This window comes from Temnothorax longispinosus, chromosome 6 (assembly GCF_030848805.1).
Source record: "Temnothorax longispinosus isolate EJ_2023e chromosome 6, Tlon_JGU_v1, whole genome shotgun sequence".
Lineage (NCBI taxonomy): Eukaryota > Metazoa > Arthropoda > Insecta > Hymenoptera > Formicidae > Temnothorax > Temnothorax longispinosus.
In genome coordinates, this window is record NC_092363.1 from 5,937,825 (window position 1) to 5,951,878 (window position 14,054).

General features: G+C 36.1%; 1 protein-coding gene across 11 annotated transcripts; it reads left to right on the plus strand.

Annotated features, from left to right (window-relative positions):
- Window positions 1-406: 406 nt before the first annotated feature.
- Pi3k68d (phosphatidylinositol-4-phosphate 3-kinase catalytic subunit Pi3K68D) lies at window positions 407-13,793 on the plus strand. Of its 11 annotated transcripts, XM_071780159.1 has the most exons (28): window positions 407-656; window positions 793-997; window positions 1,299-1,452; window positions 1,603-1,841; window positions 1,993-2,205; window positions 2,497-2,737; window positions 2,869-2,913; window positions 3,335-3,584; window positions 3,761-3,981; window positions 4,050-4,158; window positions 4,233-4,394; window positions 4,484-4,713; window positions 4,800-4,899; window positions 4,997-5,416; window positions 5,502-5,703; window positions 5,778-5,951; window positions 6,083-6,349; window positions 6,438-6,626; window positions 6,710-6,941; window positions 7,127-7,273; window positions 7,354-7,602; window positions 7,713-8,149; window positions 8,259-8,415; window positions 9,209-9,444; window positions 9,593-9,793; window positions 11,748-11,944; window positions 12,282-12,532; window positions 12,689-13,793. In XM_071780159.1, the coding sequence occupies exons 4-28, from the start codon at window positions 1,603-1,605 to the stop codon at window positions 12,860-12,862; spliced, it is 5,343 nt and encodes a 1,780-aa protein (XP_071636260.1). In that variant the 5' UTR covers window positions 407-656; window positions 793-997; window positions 1,299-1,452; the 3' UTR covers window positions 12,863-13,793. The 11 variants fall into 11 exon arrangements, with proteins under 11 accessions (XP_071636260.1, XP_071636262.1, XP_071636269.1 ...); XM_071780168.1 differs by lacking the exons at window positions 407-656; window positions 793-997 and having other exon boundaries at window positions 1,016-1,452; window positions 2,497-2,570; window positions 2,631-2,737; XM_071780161.1 differs by lacking the exon at window positions 1,299-1,452 and having other exon boundaries at window positions 407-997.
- Window positions 13,794-14,054: the final 261 nt, after the last annotated feature.

The following is a 14,054-nucleotide window of genomic DNA, read 5'->3' on the forward strand; positions in this document are numbered from 1 at the left end:
CATTCATGCTTATCCAACCGATTTAAAACTCGAAATATACTTTTTTTATATTTTCTCTTTATCTGTATCATTCTTTCGACGCGGATAACGGTTCGCGCGAGAGGGTCGACTTCGTGAATATCACCCGGTTAAACCAAATCGCGTAAGCGTAGCAGCGGCGCGCTTCCATATACGAAAGAATGAGAGTTGGCCGCGGTTGAGTTACATATACAGTTCGTCTTGAAGCGGAACTCCTAACTGGCCGCGGGCCTACGCACTCCATTAATTGAATCGGATAAGGCTCGCGGCTCGCCGACGCGGGCGATCGGCGCGCGATCGGCGCGAGGAGCGCGCGGGCCCGCTCGTTGTCGGCGAAGCCACTTCCTCGTGCGCGGCGTGCGTCGCCCGCCGCAGTGCCGTCGCGCGTGTTGACCATCAGTAACAGTAACTCGGTGTCTCGGTATTCGATTCGAGCGAGTCGAGTCAGTCTGTCAGTCTGACGCCGCGCGCCGGCCGGACGTCCAGGTTTCGGCGAGCTCGGAGCTGCTCGGAACGAAGCGCGCAAGGAGCGAGATCCCCGAGCCGAAAATCGCGCCGGAGCACCGGGGGGCCAGGAGCGGAGCACCGGGCGAGGGCGTTAAGGCCTTCACACATAAAATCGCATAAGGACGTAAAACGTAAGCGTAAGAAAATCGACCAATCCCAATCAAGTATTGTGCTGACCGTAACCCCAGTAGGGGAAAATACTTGATTGGGATTGATCGATTTTCTTACGCTTACGTTTTACGTCCTTACGGCATTTTATGTGTGAAGGCCTTTACTTTCCTGAGCGCGCGCGCGCGTGCGTTACGGCGCTGCGTCGGCGGATCGGCCCGTAATCGGCGCGGCGGAGGAAGCAAGACGGAAGCGGAGGAGGACCGCGAGAGCGAGAGAAAGAGAGAGAGAGAGACAGACGGCGGTGTTTCGCGAGCACCTGTCAGCGAGCGAGCCAAGAGCCTGTTCGGGGAATAATGCCACGGTGAGCCGTCGGCGGATTTACCGGAATCACTCGAACGTCACCTCGTGGCCTGGTCGCGCGTGACCGATAACGCGGCCCTTTAAACGCGCTCGCCCGCGCGCCAGCTCCCCGGATTTTCTTCTCTCTTTATTATCGTTAGCCCTTTCCCTCTTTCCCCTCCGTTATTTATCGATACACACGCGTTTTCGTCGCTCGCTGGCGGCCAGTAGCGCACGCGTCGTCGCTACGTGCCACTCTGTTCGCTACAGACAGCCCGAGAGAGAGAGAAAAAAAGATCCGTCCGACGCGGTGACATTTACAGGGTGACACGAAACGACGCGGCGTACGGGATGCACGATAGCCGATAGATACTCCCGGGAGGGACGTCGTCCTCGAGGCCAGCAGCGATTTACTCGTCCCTCGTCGTAGCGGAAGTCTCTGCTCCGGTTGCTCCGTCGCGACTCCGCTCGATATAGGTTAGAGCGTGTGTGATCTACGGGACACACCGTCGTCCGCTCCTAATTCAGCTGTCGCACGCGTTGACTGTTGACTCGCGCGTGGCAACGCATCGTATCGGAATGTATTACCGGTGTAACGGCGAGCATGATCTTCGAATCTGATTCCAGATGTCACACTACAGTAGAAACACCTGCGATCAAAAGACTGCGGTGATTGACCATGAAAAGAAGTATCAGGAGGACTTGGAGCAGGCCAAGGCCCTCAGTCTGGAAAGCTTGGCTCTGGAGAAGTACAGATTGGAGAAGCTGCGATTGGAGCTTAGTAACGTGCAACAGGCGTGCCTCGCGCAAAACAATGTGTGCAATACGAATAGCGTGTCGGAGACAGACAGCTTGCAAGGAGAAAGGTACATATTTTGACACTTCACCTTCCAATCGGCTGCTTTTAATTTTTCAAAATTAATTGTGTCTTATAATGTGTATCAATTTGACAATTTTGATGGAGGTGCGACTCTTTACTGCATAACAATTAAGCAATTTACCGTGTAATATGTATAGATTGCAATGCAGAAGTCGACCAAGACCAGGATCCATTAACACAAATCAAAAGAGTACTGTAATATTGGCACCGCCACCGCCAATACCGTGTAGAAGAAATTCGACGACTACCGCATCAAATCAAGATTCTTCTACCGACCTAATCAATTTTACAAGCCCGGTAAAGCAGGATAATCTGGCTGAATATTGTTCGGCTCCACCTCCGCCACCGCCGTAAATATATTTTTATAATATTTAGTTATTTATATATTTAGTTAAGAGACACGGCACTTTTTTAAAGAACTGTACTTGTGCAAGCATATTTTTATAATTATTCTCTTTTACATACATATACGATGATTATATTATTTCTATTTTGATTTTGAAATAAATTATCAAGTTTATATAATAGCAATTTATACAATTGTGACATCTGAAAAGTCTTTCTTTTTTTATTGAAACGTTTATAATTTTTTATCTTTATCTTACGAAAGATTGTGACTTATTAAAAACTTTTTGTTACAGAAAAGCAGCATCGTTAGAGCCTAAATGGGATACCCATCCGTCATTATTGAAGAAACAATCAAGAGTGTCTCGAAGTAATAGCTCAGTCAGCGCGTATCATTCTAGAGACTTTAGATATCATTCTCTTTCCCCAGGCCCACGATCTTCCACAGCACCATGTACGCCAGGAACACCAGGAATTAGCCCTATCATGTCAAGAGCTAGTAGCGTTAGCAATAATGTACCTGATATTGCACCACAGGTAATAAAAACTTCTATAGAATCTGCCTTGTTCTGAAATGAATATTTTCTTACAAAAATCTTTTTTTTTTTTTAATTTGTTTGTTTACGGGATTAATACAAAGCAGTTTGTTAAAACATTTTTCTTTGCAGCCTGCATGGAAATCTGTTATCTTTAAGCATTTTTTCTTCACGCAGGTATATCATATCTGAAGATATGGTAGATGCTTATTTTTTTTAGCATAGCATTATTATAGTATTATTAGTATTATTAATAGATATTAATATTATTAATAACCCAGATAGCAGAGTGCGTCAAATGACGTTATAATGCCGTCAAAGTGACGTCTCTAACGACAACAATCCGTCACTTTGACTGCACTATTACGCCACTTGACGCCACTCTGCTATCTGGGAAGTTGTATATGTTTCAATTTATTTCTAATATTTAAAAAAATATATATACATATTTATTATCTCAATCTTTCTTAATTAAAAATATGTGAAATATACATATTCTATTGTTAGTTTTGCTACTTTTTAAAACCAACTTTATTAATTAATGACGAACATTTTTCAAAATAGTTGTTTTAAATATATTTATACATTTCTTTTTTAGATTCCTCCATTGCCTATGAATTATAGACCAACTGTTCCACCTGCCATATGCGGAACACCATTTTTGGATGATGAAAAGTTGAATGTATTAAAAGTGATAGAGAAGAAACCAAATAGCAATCTTATAGATTTGAATAGTTTCGAGCAAACAGAGGACAAAACAAATGTACGAGTTAGCGTGTTGGAAGCATTCGATCCGTTACTTATTAAGACTGACAACGGAAATAATTCTATACCAGAGCATAAAGATGGTAAATTATCAAATCTCATTTTTTCTAAATTATTAATATGGTATAAAATAATTACAGAATAATTATAGTATAAAATAATATAATATGTCAAATTTAAAACTCGAAACATGTGACTAAAAATGGAAGTACATTCTGTTATTTTAATATTAATAAATAACATTGAATAATTTTTACAGATTCACAATCACAAGTTAGTGGCAGTGTATATGATCCATTCGATCCGTTTGATTATATGTACAGCACAAATGAAAGTGTCAACTCGGATCCCGTTTATGCTGCTGTGGAAAAATCTGCGAAATCGCCAGCTGTATCGCCAGCTGCACCACCTCCACTGCCTCCTCGAAATTCATCTGCATGGAATACCATAGAGAGACGAAGAACTTCCTTAGATCGTCGAGTAAGTTGCGAAAAAATTTCTGTCTAATTTTTCATAAAATAATTGTTATACTTTAATATTATTTTCAGCAGAAGCGTCAAACACGATTATACGAAAACTTAACAGTCATTAAAACTAGATCATCTCTGCATGATTGTGATCTGAAGGCATTTCACAACATGATAAAGTCTATACGAAGTTAGTAGAGAACCTTTTGTTCTATAATGGTATATTGATACATCTTTGTTGCTTACAATTTGGTTCAATTTCAGGCGAGTTTCCGTTTAATAATCCTAGTACAAATATTGGATACGTTGTTAGCCCAATAATGGAGAATCTATATCCAGATGGTACAAGTATAAAATTAGTAGTCCATCCACAATTACTCAATAACGATAAAGATCCTGTATCATCTATTACTTTCACTTGTAATGGTAAGTTAAAAAAAAAATCTTTTTTTTTCCAAAGTAAGATTACTTTCTCTCTTTTGTATCTAAAGCAAATCGTTTTAAACATGTTTCAGTGAATTGCAGTGTCGAGCATGTTATCTTGAACGTCGCTTGTTCCTTGGAGGATGAAGATACAGTAAATGTAGAAAAATATTGTTTAAGAGTATGGGGATTAGCTGAATACCTTGCACCTAACACAACTTTAGCACAATACGAATACATACATCTATGCATTAAATTAGAAAAAGATATCGAATTAGCTATAATGAGCAGGGCACAAATTAAACAATCCATTGCTCGAACGGTCAGTATCAGACATATATGTATATTGTATACATATTATAATGTATCGCAAGCAGACTGTTCAAACCATTATTCTTTTTTTTCCAGCTACAAGATGATAATTGTGATCAAACTCTAAAATTAGAAGATATTCTACCAAATGAACCGTCACAGCCTATTTCATATGATACATTAGTTATTTTATTAGGTATGTTTACACACACACATGCATATGAAAAGAAATTGTTTGTCTATAATATATTTATATTGCACATTGAATTTTAATATTACGTTATGGATTATAGAAACAGTAGAAAAGGAAATGGAACGCGTAGAAACTGCAGCGTTACAATTGGCAACCACAAATCAAGGTTCTACCTTATTACCTCAACTTCAACCGCACGGCGTAGTGCAAGCAGTTAAAGCAGTGTGTGCCTTAATGGGAAACATCGAGACATTCGAGATCACGGAAGCTATTGACAATTTCGTGAATGCTTGCTGCCAATTTTTGCCGCAAGCTCACACAGCTAATATAGACTGTAAAAAGCCCGAGATTATACACGAAGATGGCGATTATGCTGTGGTTACTTTGAGGAAAAAGTTTCCTGATGTGATCGCTTCTCATTGTCATAAAATTCGCGATGCTATTCAGGAACTCGTCGAGACCTACTGTCATGCGTTTAGGGTCGATTTTCAACTAAATAACAAAGGAGAATTTTCGACAAGTAAGAAGGCTAATCCTATTGCAATAATATACTTTGTAGAAGATAAAATTTTATGATATAATCATGATATATTTTTCCTTAACAGATACACTGATTGCGACAGAAGTAATTGATACTATTCTGGTGCGTGTTGGAGCTCTGCACAGGCTACCAACCACGTGGAAACACGACGATTATATAGTGGCAGCTCAAATCTTTCACGGAACCAGACCTGTGGGAAATCCAGTTTTATCAGAACCAATGACGGTTAGCACAAATTTTTATCCAAGGATTTTATTTAATTCGTGGTAAGTACGAAAAGACGCTTACAATACTCAAGAATGCCAGTTGGATTTAATACAAATTATATAATTTATATAAGGTTGGAATTTCGTGGAATAAGTGTATGTCAAGTACCACGGGAAGCTAGACTTGTGTTAGTTCTTTACGGACGTACGCTGCAGCCTGCGGAGCACGAATCCAACTCATCCGCGGAAAACGCGATGCAGAAAGAAGAACTGGGATGGGGTGCTATACAATTCTTCGATTATGACGGGTAAATGATGTGTCTGCTACATTTCACGAATTGTTCCTCGCATTCGGCTTTTTATCTTCGAAACTTTTACAATTTGTATTTTCGTTGCTTCATATCATGCACGGTTTTATGTACCTTCATTTTATTTCTAGCGTTATGAGCCAAGGGAGTTTTTTTCTGTCCCTTTGGCCAGCCATTGCAGACAAACGATTAGGTCCGGCGCCGGCGCCTGGAATTCATCCACGTGGCGATACTCATCCTATAATAGGAGTAGAATTACCCGATTATGGAGGAAAAGTATTATTCCCCAATTCCTCGGAATTGCGAGATTATGACGTGGAATCGTTAGACTTCAACTCGTTAGATCAAAATACACAAGAATTATTAATAGATATTACACAGCAAGATACATTCTCGAGGTATGTTAATAATATATGATTAAAAATATAGAAAGACTTAAATTTTTTAAATCTTTGACATTTTGCAAAAGCTGATTCCTATTTCTAGACCGCCTATCGATGAGAGAGAAATTCTATGGGAGAAGAGGCATTATTTACACGACAGACCTGAAGCTTTACCAAAAGTATTACTAGCTGCACACAGTTGGGATTGGGCGTGTCTACCGGATTTACATGCGTCGCTTAGAATTTGGAGTCCACTGCCTCCGGTACAAGCGTTACAATTACTTTTACCATGGTATGTATTTCTATCGATTATTTCTCTATTACAACTCCTGAAGAATCGTCTCGTAGAACGCTGCAATTTCTATTTTTTTGCAGCTTCCCAGATATGAAAGTCAGAGAGATGGCAGTTGACTGGATTCGCGAATTAAGTAATGACGAATTGGTCGATTATCTGCCGCAGTTACTTCAAGCGATGAAACACGAGACATACGAAGCATCACCTCTTACTCGATTCTTATTAGAACGTGCCTTACTTTCGCCGAGAGTGGCTCATTATATTTACTGGTTACTAAATCAAGCGCTGCCGGGACAAAGTCCCCAGGTACAGGTTGGGTTGATCAGCATTGGTGACATTAAATGCTTACGCATTTGTATTAAATGCTTACAGTATGGATTGTAGATAAAAAATAACTTTTTTAATTAAAGTTGTAGAGAATTGCTTCATGCGATATATATTATTAATAATAATATAAACTTTTCTATATTAAATAATAAAGGCTTTTTATTTTATAGAATTCTGGTGAAATTGCCGCGGAAGATGATAAAGCTATCAGTTGTGCTCGTTATCAACGAAGATTGCAGTTAATGTTGAGAGCGTTATTAGCAGTTATCGGAGATGCGCTGAGAAAGAGTTTCCTCACTCAACAATTGCTAGTTAAAGTGCGCCTTAACTTTTGTATCTTGCTTATTTTAAACAGTCTTGTTTATTTCGAATATACTTTAAGTCGTAATCCGTACAGAACCTGCACGAAGTGGCTGAGAATATCAAAATTACAAAGGAATCGTTACGAATGGATACGCTTAAAACTGGTTTACAAAATATACACTGCCAGTTAATGGAAGACGATGGAACATGCTTACCACTGTCTCCTAGCAAACTAGTGTTCGGTATCAATGTACAGACATGTGCCTATTTCCCGTCGTTCACTCTTCCGTTGAAAATTAACTTTATCAGTTGTGACAATGTTATAAGCCCAGCAATCTTCAAGGTACGTTTTTGCGATGGGTAATCCGTAAAAATTTTCTACAAAACACTATTTTCTTCGAAATTAATATCGAAAAATTTGATATTAACATACATTGTACTTTTTGTTTCCAGGTGGGCGATGATTTGCAGCAGGATATGTTGACTCTCCAAATGGTACGCATTATGGACAAATTGTGGTTGAAGGAAGGCCTCGATTTGAAAATGGTCACTTTCGCCTGTGTGCCCACTGGTCACAAACGCGGAATGATAGAAATGGTAACAGACGCAGAAACGTTACGGAAGATCCAAGTTGAGTTTGGGCTAACCGGATCGTTTAAGGATCGACCGATCGCGGAGTGGCTTGCGAAGCATAATTCTTCAGAATTAGAATATGAGAGGGCGGTAGAAAATTTCACTGCTTCTTGTGCCGGCTATAGCGTTGCCACTTACATTTTAGGAATTTGTGATAGACATAATGATAATATCATGCTAAAGACATCTGGTCACTTGTTTCATATTGACTTTGGAAAGTTTCTCGGTGACGCACAAATGTTTGGAAACTTCAAGAGGTGAGTATGTTATATTTCATCTATTTCTGGATTATACTATGTACCATATTCTTATTTTAAATATAAAAGATGAGAGATATATGTAATCTTATGTTACATTTTTAATCAGAGATAGGACGCCATTTGTGCTGACGTCCGATATGGCATATGTTATAAATGGTGGTGATAAACCTTCAGCGAAATTTCATCATTTCGTGGACTTGTGCTGCCAAGCTTTTAATATAGTGCGAAAACATGGAAATCTTATTCTTCATCTTTTTGGACTGGTATGTTTTAAAATAGTTTTAAGCTTAGAGGTAAATAATTGGTCACTAATGTGGTACAAGTAACATATATAAATCTTTTAGTTTTCAATAATTTTTTTACACAAATAGCTATATACGACAACCTTCGTTAAATTTTATTAACGTAATATTTTTAAATTTTAGTTTAGATAAATAAATTTTAAACAGCTCAAATTTAAGTAATATTGAATAAATTATTTTGGGAAGATATAATTTTAGTATGAATAGCTGATATATATTTTGAATTAATTTCTATTATAAATGCACATACATTTTATGCAAAGGTTTTGAAAAATTTTAGAATATATTTGAAATAAAGAATTTATCAGTTGTATGGTCACCACACCGTTATGAAAACAATAAAACCACAACGGAAGAACATATCCGTGTGCTTTATCAGAAACCGGACCGCTATCTCACTAAACTATATGCGATGTAGTTAATTAGTATTTATCGCCCGCGCTCCCATAATATCGTATGTTGCAGCAGTCTGAGTCAATCATGTTAAGAGTAAAGTACCGTTGGGAGTGAATAAAAAAGTTGAGGAATCATTATAAAGTCCAATAGCATTTATATAAGGATCGCGCGGTGTAAAAAAATAGATTTATTTGTTGTTTTAATATTCAACGAATAAATCGCAATGGATAAGTTAATATCGCGAAAGAATCTTCTCAGTGATCTGCACAAGCAAAGTGTCATAGCGCGAAAGTTGCACGATATCGAGATAAAAGATCATTTAAACAAGGCAAGAATGAACGAGTACACGACTTCGCAGATGACTTCGTCTGGTATCCCTGGGGTGACCGTGGACGCAGTTAGTTACGTGCAGAAAGCTTTGCTTCCTGGACAAACAAATCCCGAAGCAGCGGCGACCTTCGCTCGGATGATAGAAAGTTCATTGAAAAGTTGGTTTACACAATTCAACTTCTTCCTGCATAATCTGGCGCAGATGAGATTCTCCGGAGAACACACTGAGGGGGAGCTATTATCTTTCATTCCACGCACGTATACGTGAGTTTTTCACTGTTGCTAAACGTTATAACCAAACGTAAAGCTGACTGTATCAGGCGCAAAAAATCGAAAATCTTAAAAGCATAACTTTTCCTGATTTTTCCACGGATAATAGTCAACGCGTATTCTAATACATATATTCTTGTAGAATGCAGCAAGAAGGTGAGTTAACAAGCGTTCAGGTTCATGGATATCAAAAACGTTACGATCCAGAGAAATATTACATGTACATTTTACGGATACAACGGAAGGGCCAACCGGACCCGACATATCTATTCCGATCATACAAGGAGTTTTGCGAATTCTATCAGAAATTGTGCATACATTTTCCACTTGCTAAAGTAACCAGGTAAATATCATACATATATCAGTCGCATATCATCCTTTCATATTCCCATTTTTATTTTCATCTTTATCTTACGATGCTTAATATAGCATAATATTATAAGATTATCACAATCTTATAGATATATTTATTTTAAGGCAAAAGTTGTATATTAACATTTTTTTATATATTAAATTACTTTATATAAATATTACGTTTATATAAACGTATAATATTAACATGTTGCATATTTAATTCATACATAGTTAAATTATATCTTAATTTCGAATATAGTGTATAAATAATAAATGCGAATTAAGTAAATACATATATAGAAAGATAGAAGATGGTAAATTGTATAAAGATATTCAAATCGAGACAAAAGTATCCATCTTTCGTGCAAAATATTTTTATATACATGCATTATCTCTACATTTTCTCTGTATTAAATCACTAACTCGTTATCTGAAGAGATAGGACTTTTTGTATTTGACATATCATACCGATCTTCAGTTATCTTATTTGATTCGTCGCCGCATGTTGATTGCTCTTTTACATTTGGATCTTTGATGGAAGTAGAAGGTTCCGCATTTTCAACTGCATGATTATTTATCTGTAATTTCTTATCATTGTCTTTTACCGTAATTTCGTCCGAATCAGTAATTGACGATGATAATTGACTTGTAAGATCTGCTTTTGAACGGTCATATTGTACTGTTTCGTTATCGTCACTCGCCGTTGAATCACTTATGATTGAAGAAGGCGCACCTGAGACTTCTGCATTTTTCGGAATTGCCGACTCAAAGTATGAAACTCTCCGATAGAAGCCCGTCATTTCTGGAACTTTGGCCGCTTCTTCCTCCATCGATAGACTTGCTCGAAACCATTTTAGGCCCATTTTCTTCAAAATTTAGTATTAAATCTTTGGAAATCAGTTAATTTAGGATTAAATCTTTGAAAATCAGTTAATTTGTATTCAAGACTTTCGAGTCGTAAATGAATTCTTAAATTATCTACAGATAACATTTTCATATTTGTACTGATAAACATGACTGATGACATTAAAAATATTTTACAATCTTTCTGCAAATATTACAAAGATATTGTATAAAATTACTTACTCTTGTGAAGAGAAGTCTTTGATATATTAACAAGTTGTGATTCCTCTTTTTTAAAAATCAGGTATATTTATTAAACGTAATTTGTATCCTAAAAAATTACGTTATATTTTTTATTCTGTTATTTCGCAATATTAATTTTTCTTATATAAGATGACGTGAAATGGCATGATTATTTGCTTGCAATTTCAAAAAATAATTTATGTACTTACAACACAGAACTGTCAAAGTGTCAAAGCACCTGTTATTGCCCGTACTTGCTTTAGAAGAAAAAAGTATCAAGTACCAGATTGACTTGATTAGCTAAACTAATCACAGCTTTAAAGGAAAAACTGTTCGTATGTTACGTTGTCACAAACCAAAATACTTTTCGCGATTCTAAAGCGACACAGAACGAAGACAATATGTCATACGAACCGTAAGAGGATATCTTAAACGCAAAAGCTCTTCGCGCACAATGTCGTTCCTTTTGATATGTGTTATCTTCAGATCATCTGATATTAGAGTCAGACATATCTCATATTTATAACAGTCTTAGTCATACAATGATTAATCAACGAGTGTGGAACAATTCGTTAAACGTTAAAGAAATACATTAATTAATACGACACTCTATTCAAAATAAAATACTTGAGTTTCAATTTATTCTTCCTCTTGCTACAAAGAGCTCTCACAATGTGACTACTACTTAATGCGGCCGTTTGGCCTCTGCTATGTTGTTTATTTACGAAACGATATAATGATACCTGTGTTAATTCTTCGTGTGAGGCGGGAATATAGGAATGTTTACGAATACAGGACATTCTATTCATTCACTCACATTGCGAGAATAAGATCGATTCTCTCTATTTGTTTTACAGCTTACCAAGTGGAATGAGCGTGGGACGTTCTAATATTAAGCAAGTAGCCGATAAACGACGGGCGGATATAGAAAAGTTTCTTGTAAGTTTGTTTAAAATGGCACCAGAAATATCCCAAAGCGATCTGGTGTACACTTTCTTCCATCCGTTATTACGAGACCAAAAGAACCCCGACATTCGTTTACGTAAAGTCAAAGGTTTGAATTCTCCAAATATATTATTATTATTTGTAAGCGCTATTAACAGTTCGGAATAAATTTCCTTAAGCGCAGCAACATTTATACATTTGTATTAATAATAAACCTAACAATAAATTGAATGAAAACTTAATATTAATTATAACAAAATATTACAATGATTAAAGCAAATATATGTATATCATATTTATGTAAATAGGATTAATATCTGACAAAATTATGTTTTGTGTCAAAAATACAATTTATCTGAAAATATCATATAACAGTTTAAAACTCATGTAATACAGTTAATAATTTATAAAATAATACATAAAATGATGTTGCTTTTATATAACAGTGGGAAATAATTGGTGGGCCGAGAAAAGAGTTCGAGACAACGTACAGAGTGGTCAGATCAAGTTGGCTCTTCATTACGTTCGCGGCACCTTATCTGTCATGGTTTGTCATGCCCGAGGACTCCCTAAAGTGGCTAATGCTCAAGAGCCAAATACGTATGTGAAGGTATACCTCAAGCCCGATCCTACAAAGGCGACGAAACGGAAAACGAAAGTAGTAAAGAAGAATTGTCACCCATCATTCATGGAAATGGTAAAGTCAAATTTTTACGCCTTTAGATACACGGTCTGTGTCTTGGTAACAAACTATATACATTTAGAAAATGGATAAGCTCTAGATACAAAGATGCAATCCGTTATATAATTAATCAATTATATGGTAAGTTTTATAACTCATTTTTTGCACTAGTTGGAGTATAGAATGCCCCTAGAAGTGATCAGAGAGAGAACGCTTGAAGCAACGATATGGAATCACGATACTTTGCAGGAGAATGAATTTCTCGGTGGTATAAGTTTGCCGCTCGGACGTCTCGACTTGACGAACGAAACTATCGAATGGTTTCCGTTAGGTAACGTACGATAAAGCGAGTATAAAGACTGCCCTGGAGTATATATAGAAGTCCCTTAATGCTCATATATATTGTTGTTAAGATATAGATGATATAATATTAGCGCACAATATTAAAACTTCTTTATTATGCACAGCCAAGTGCAATAATCATCGTGCTTTATGACATAAAAATAATTTTTATTTATATAATTTCGTGCATCTAACAGAGCTTCGTTTCTATTTGACGAAGTAAAGATCCGAAATTGATAAATGTGAAAAATTGTGTGATATTTGAAAGAAGATAACTATATATATGTAGAAGGAGAATCGACTTCTGCAATAATTGCTAAAAGAGATATATACATAATGACAGTAATACAGAATCTAAAAAGCATCTAAATCGAGCCTGCATAATACATAGATAAAAAGGAAAATGTTACAATAGTTCAGAATTGTATATCGTACGTGCATATTCCTTTAATTATATTTTTGACGTATATTATATCTGAAAATCTGACAAATTCAGCATGAATTTATTAGATTTATGTTGGAAGTTTACTCTTTTATACAAAATTTTATACACTTATTTATTTATATCATTTTTTACTGACTAATAATCACCGATTGTAAATAGAATGTACTTTATATCATATAAATATGATAATGAATCGTTTATAACAAGCAATTCTACAATCTGAACGAAAGAGTTTGCAGTTTTCTATTACAGACATATATATCTAATCATATAAAATTAGATATAAAAATAGTATATAAAAAGTTGAATTTTGATATACAACATATAACAGAATCATGTTTCACGGACTTTTATGGTGTTATTTTATTAGGAGAGAAATCTACATAATTGTCTGTTTATGTAATGGCCTCATTTATAATGAACAATTGTATTATTGATGAAACTTGTAAATATACTATTAAATCTGTGTAATAAATCAATTTTAAATTATTTATTGCAGATATGTTACACCATGCGTTATTTGAAAATTTTTATATTTTTAGAATTACTTTCGTCACTGACAAGTTCCGAAAATGTTTACTGCTTTATCTTAAAAATAATCGCACTCACTGCAGTTAAATAAGAGAAATGCTAACAATCCTTGTTTTATATGTGTTATTGAAATGAAAAAAAAATTGTTCTTAATTTTTAATATTTAATTAATATTTAATTTTTCGCTAAATCAATTTTCCTCTTTATCAGTGAAAGGTA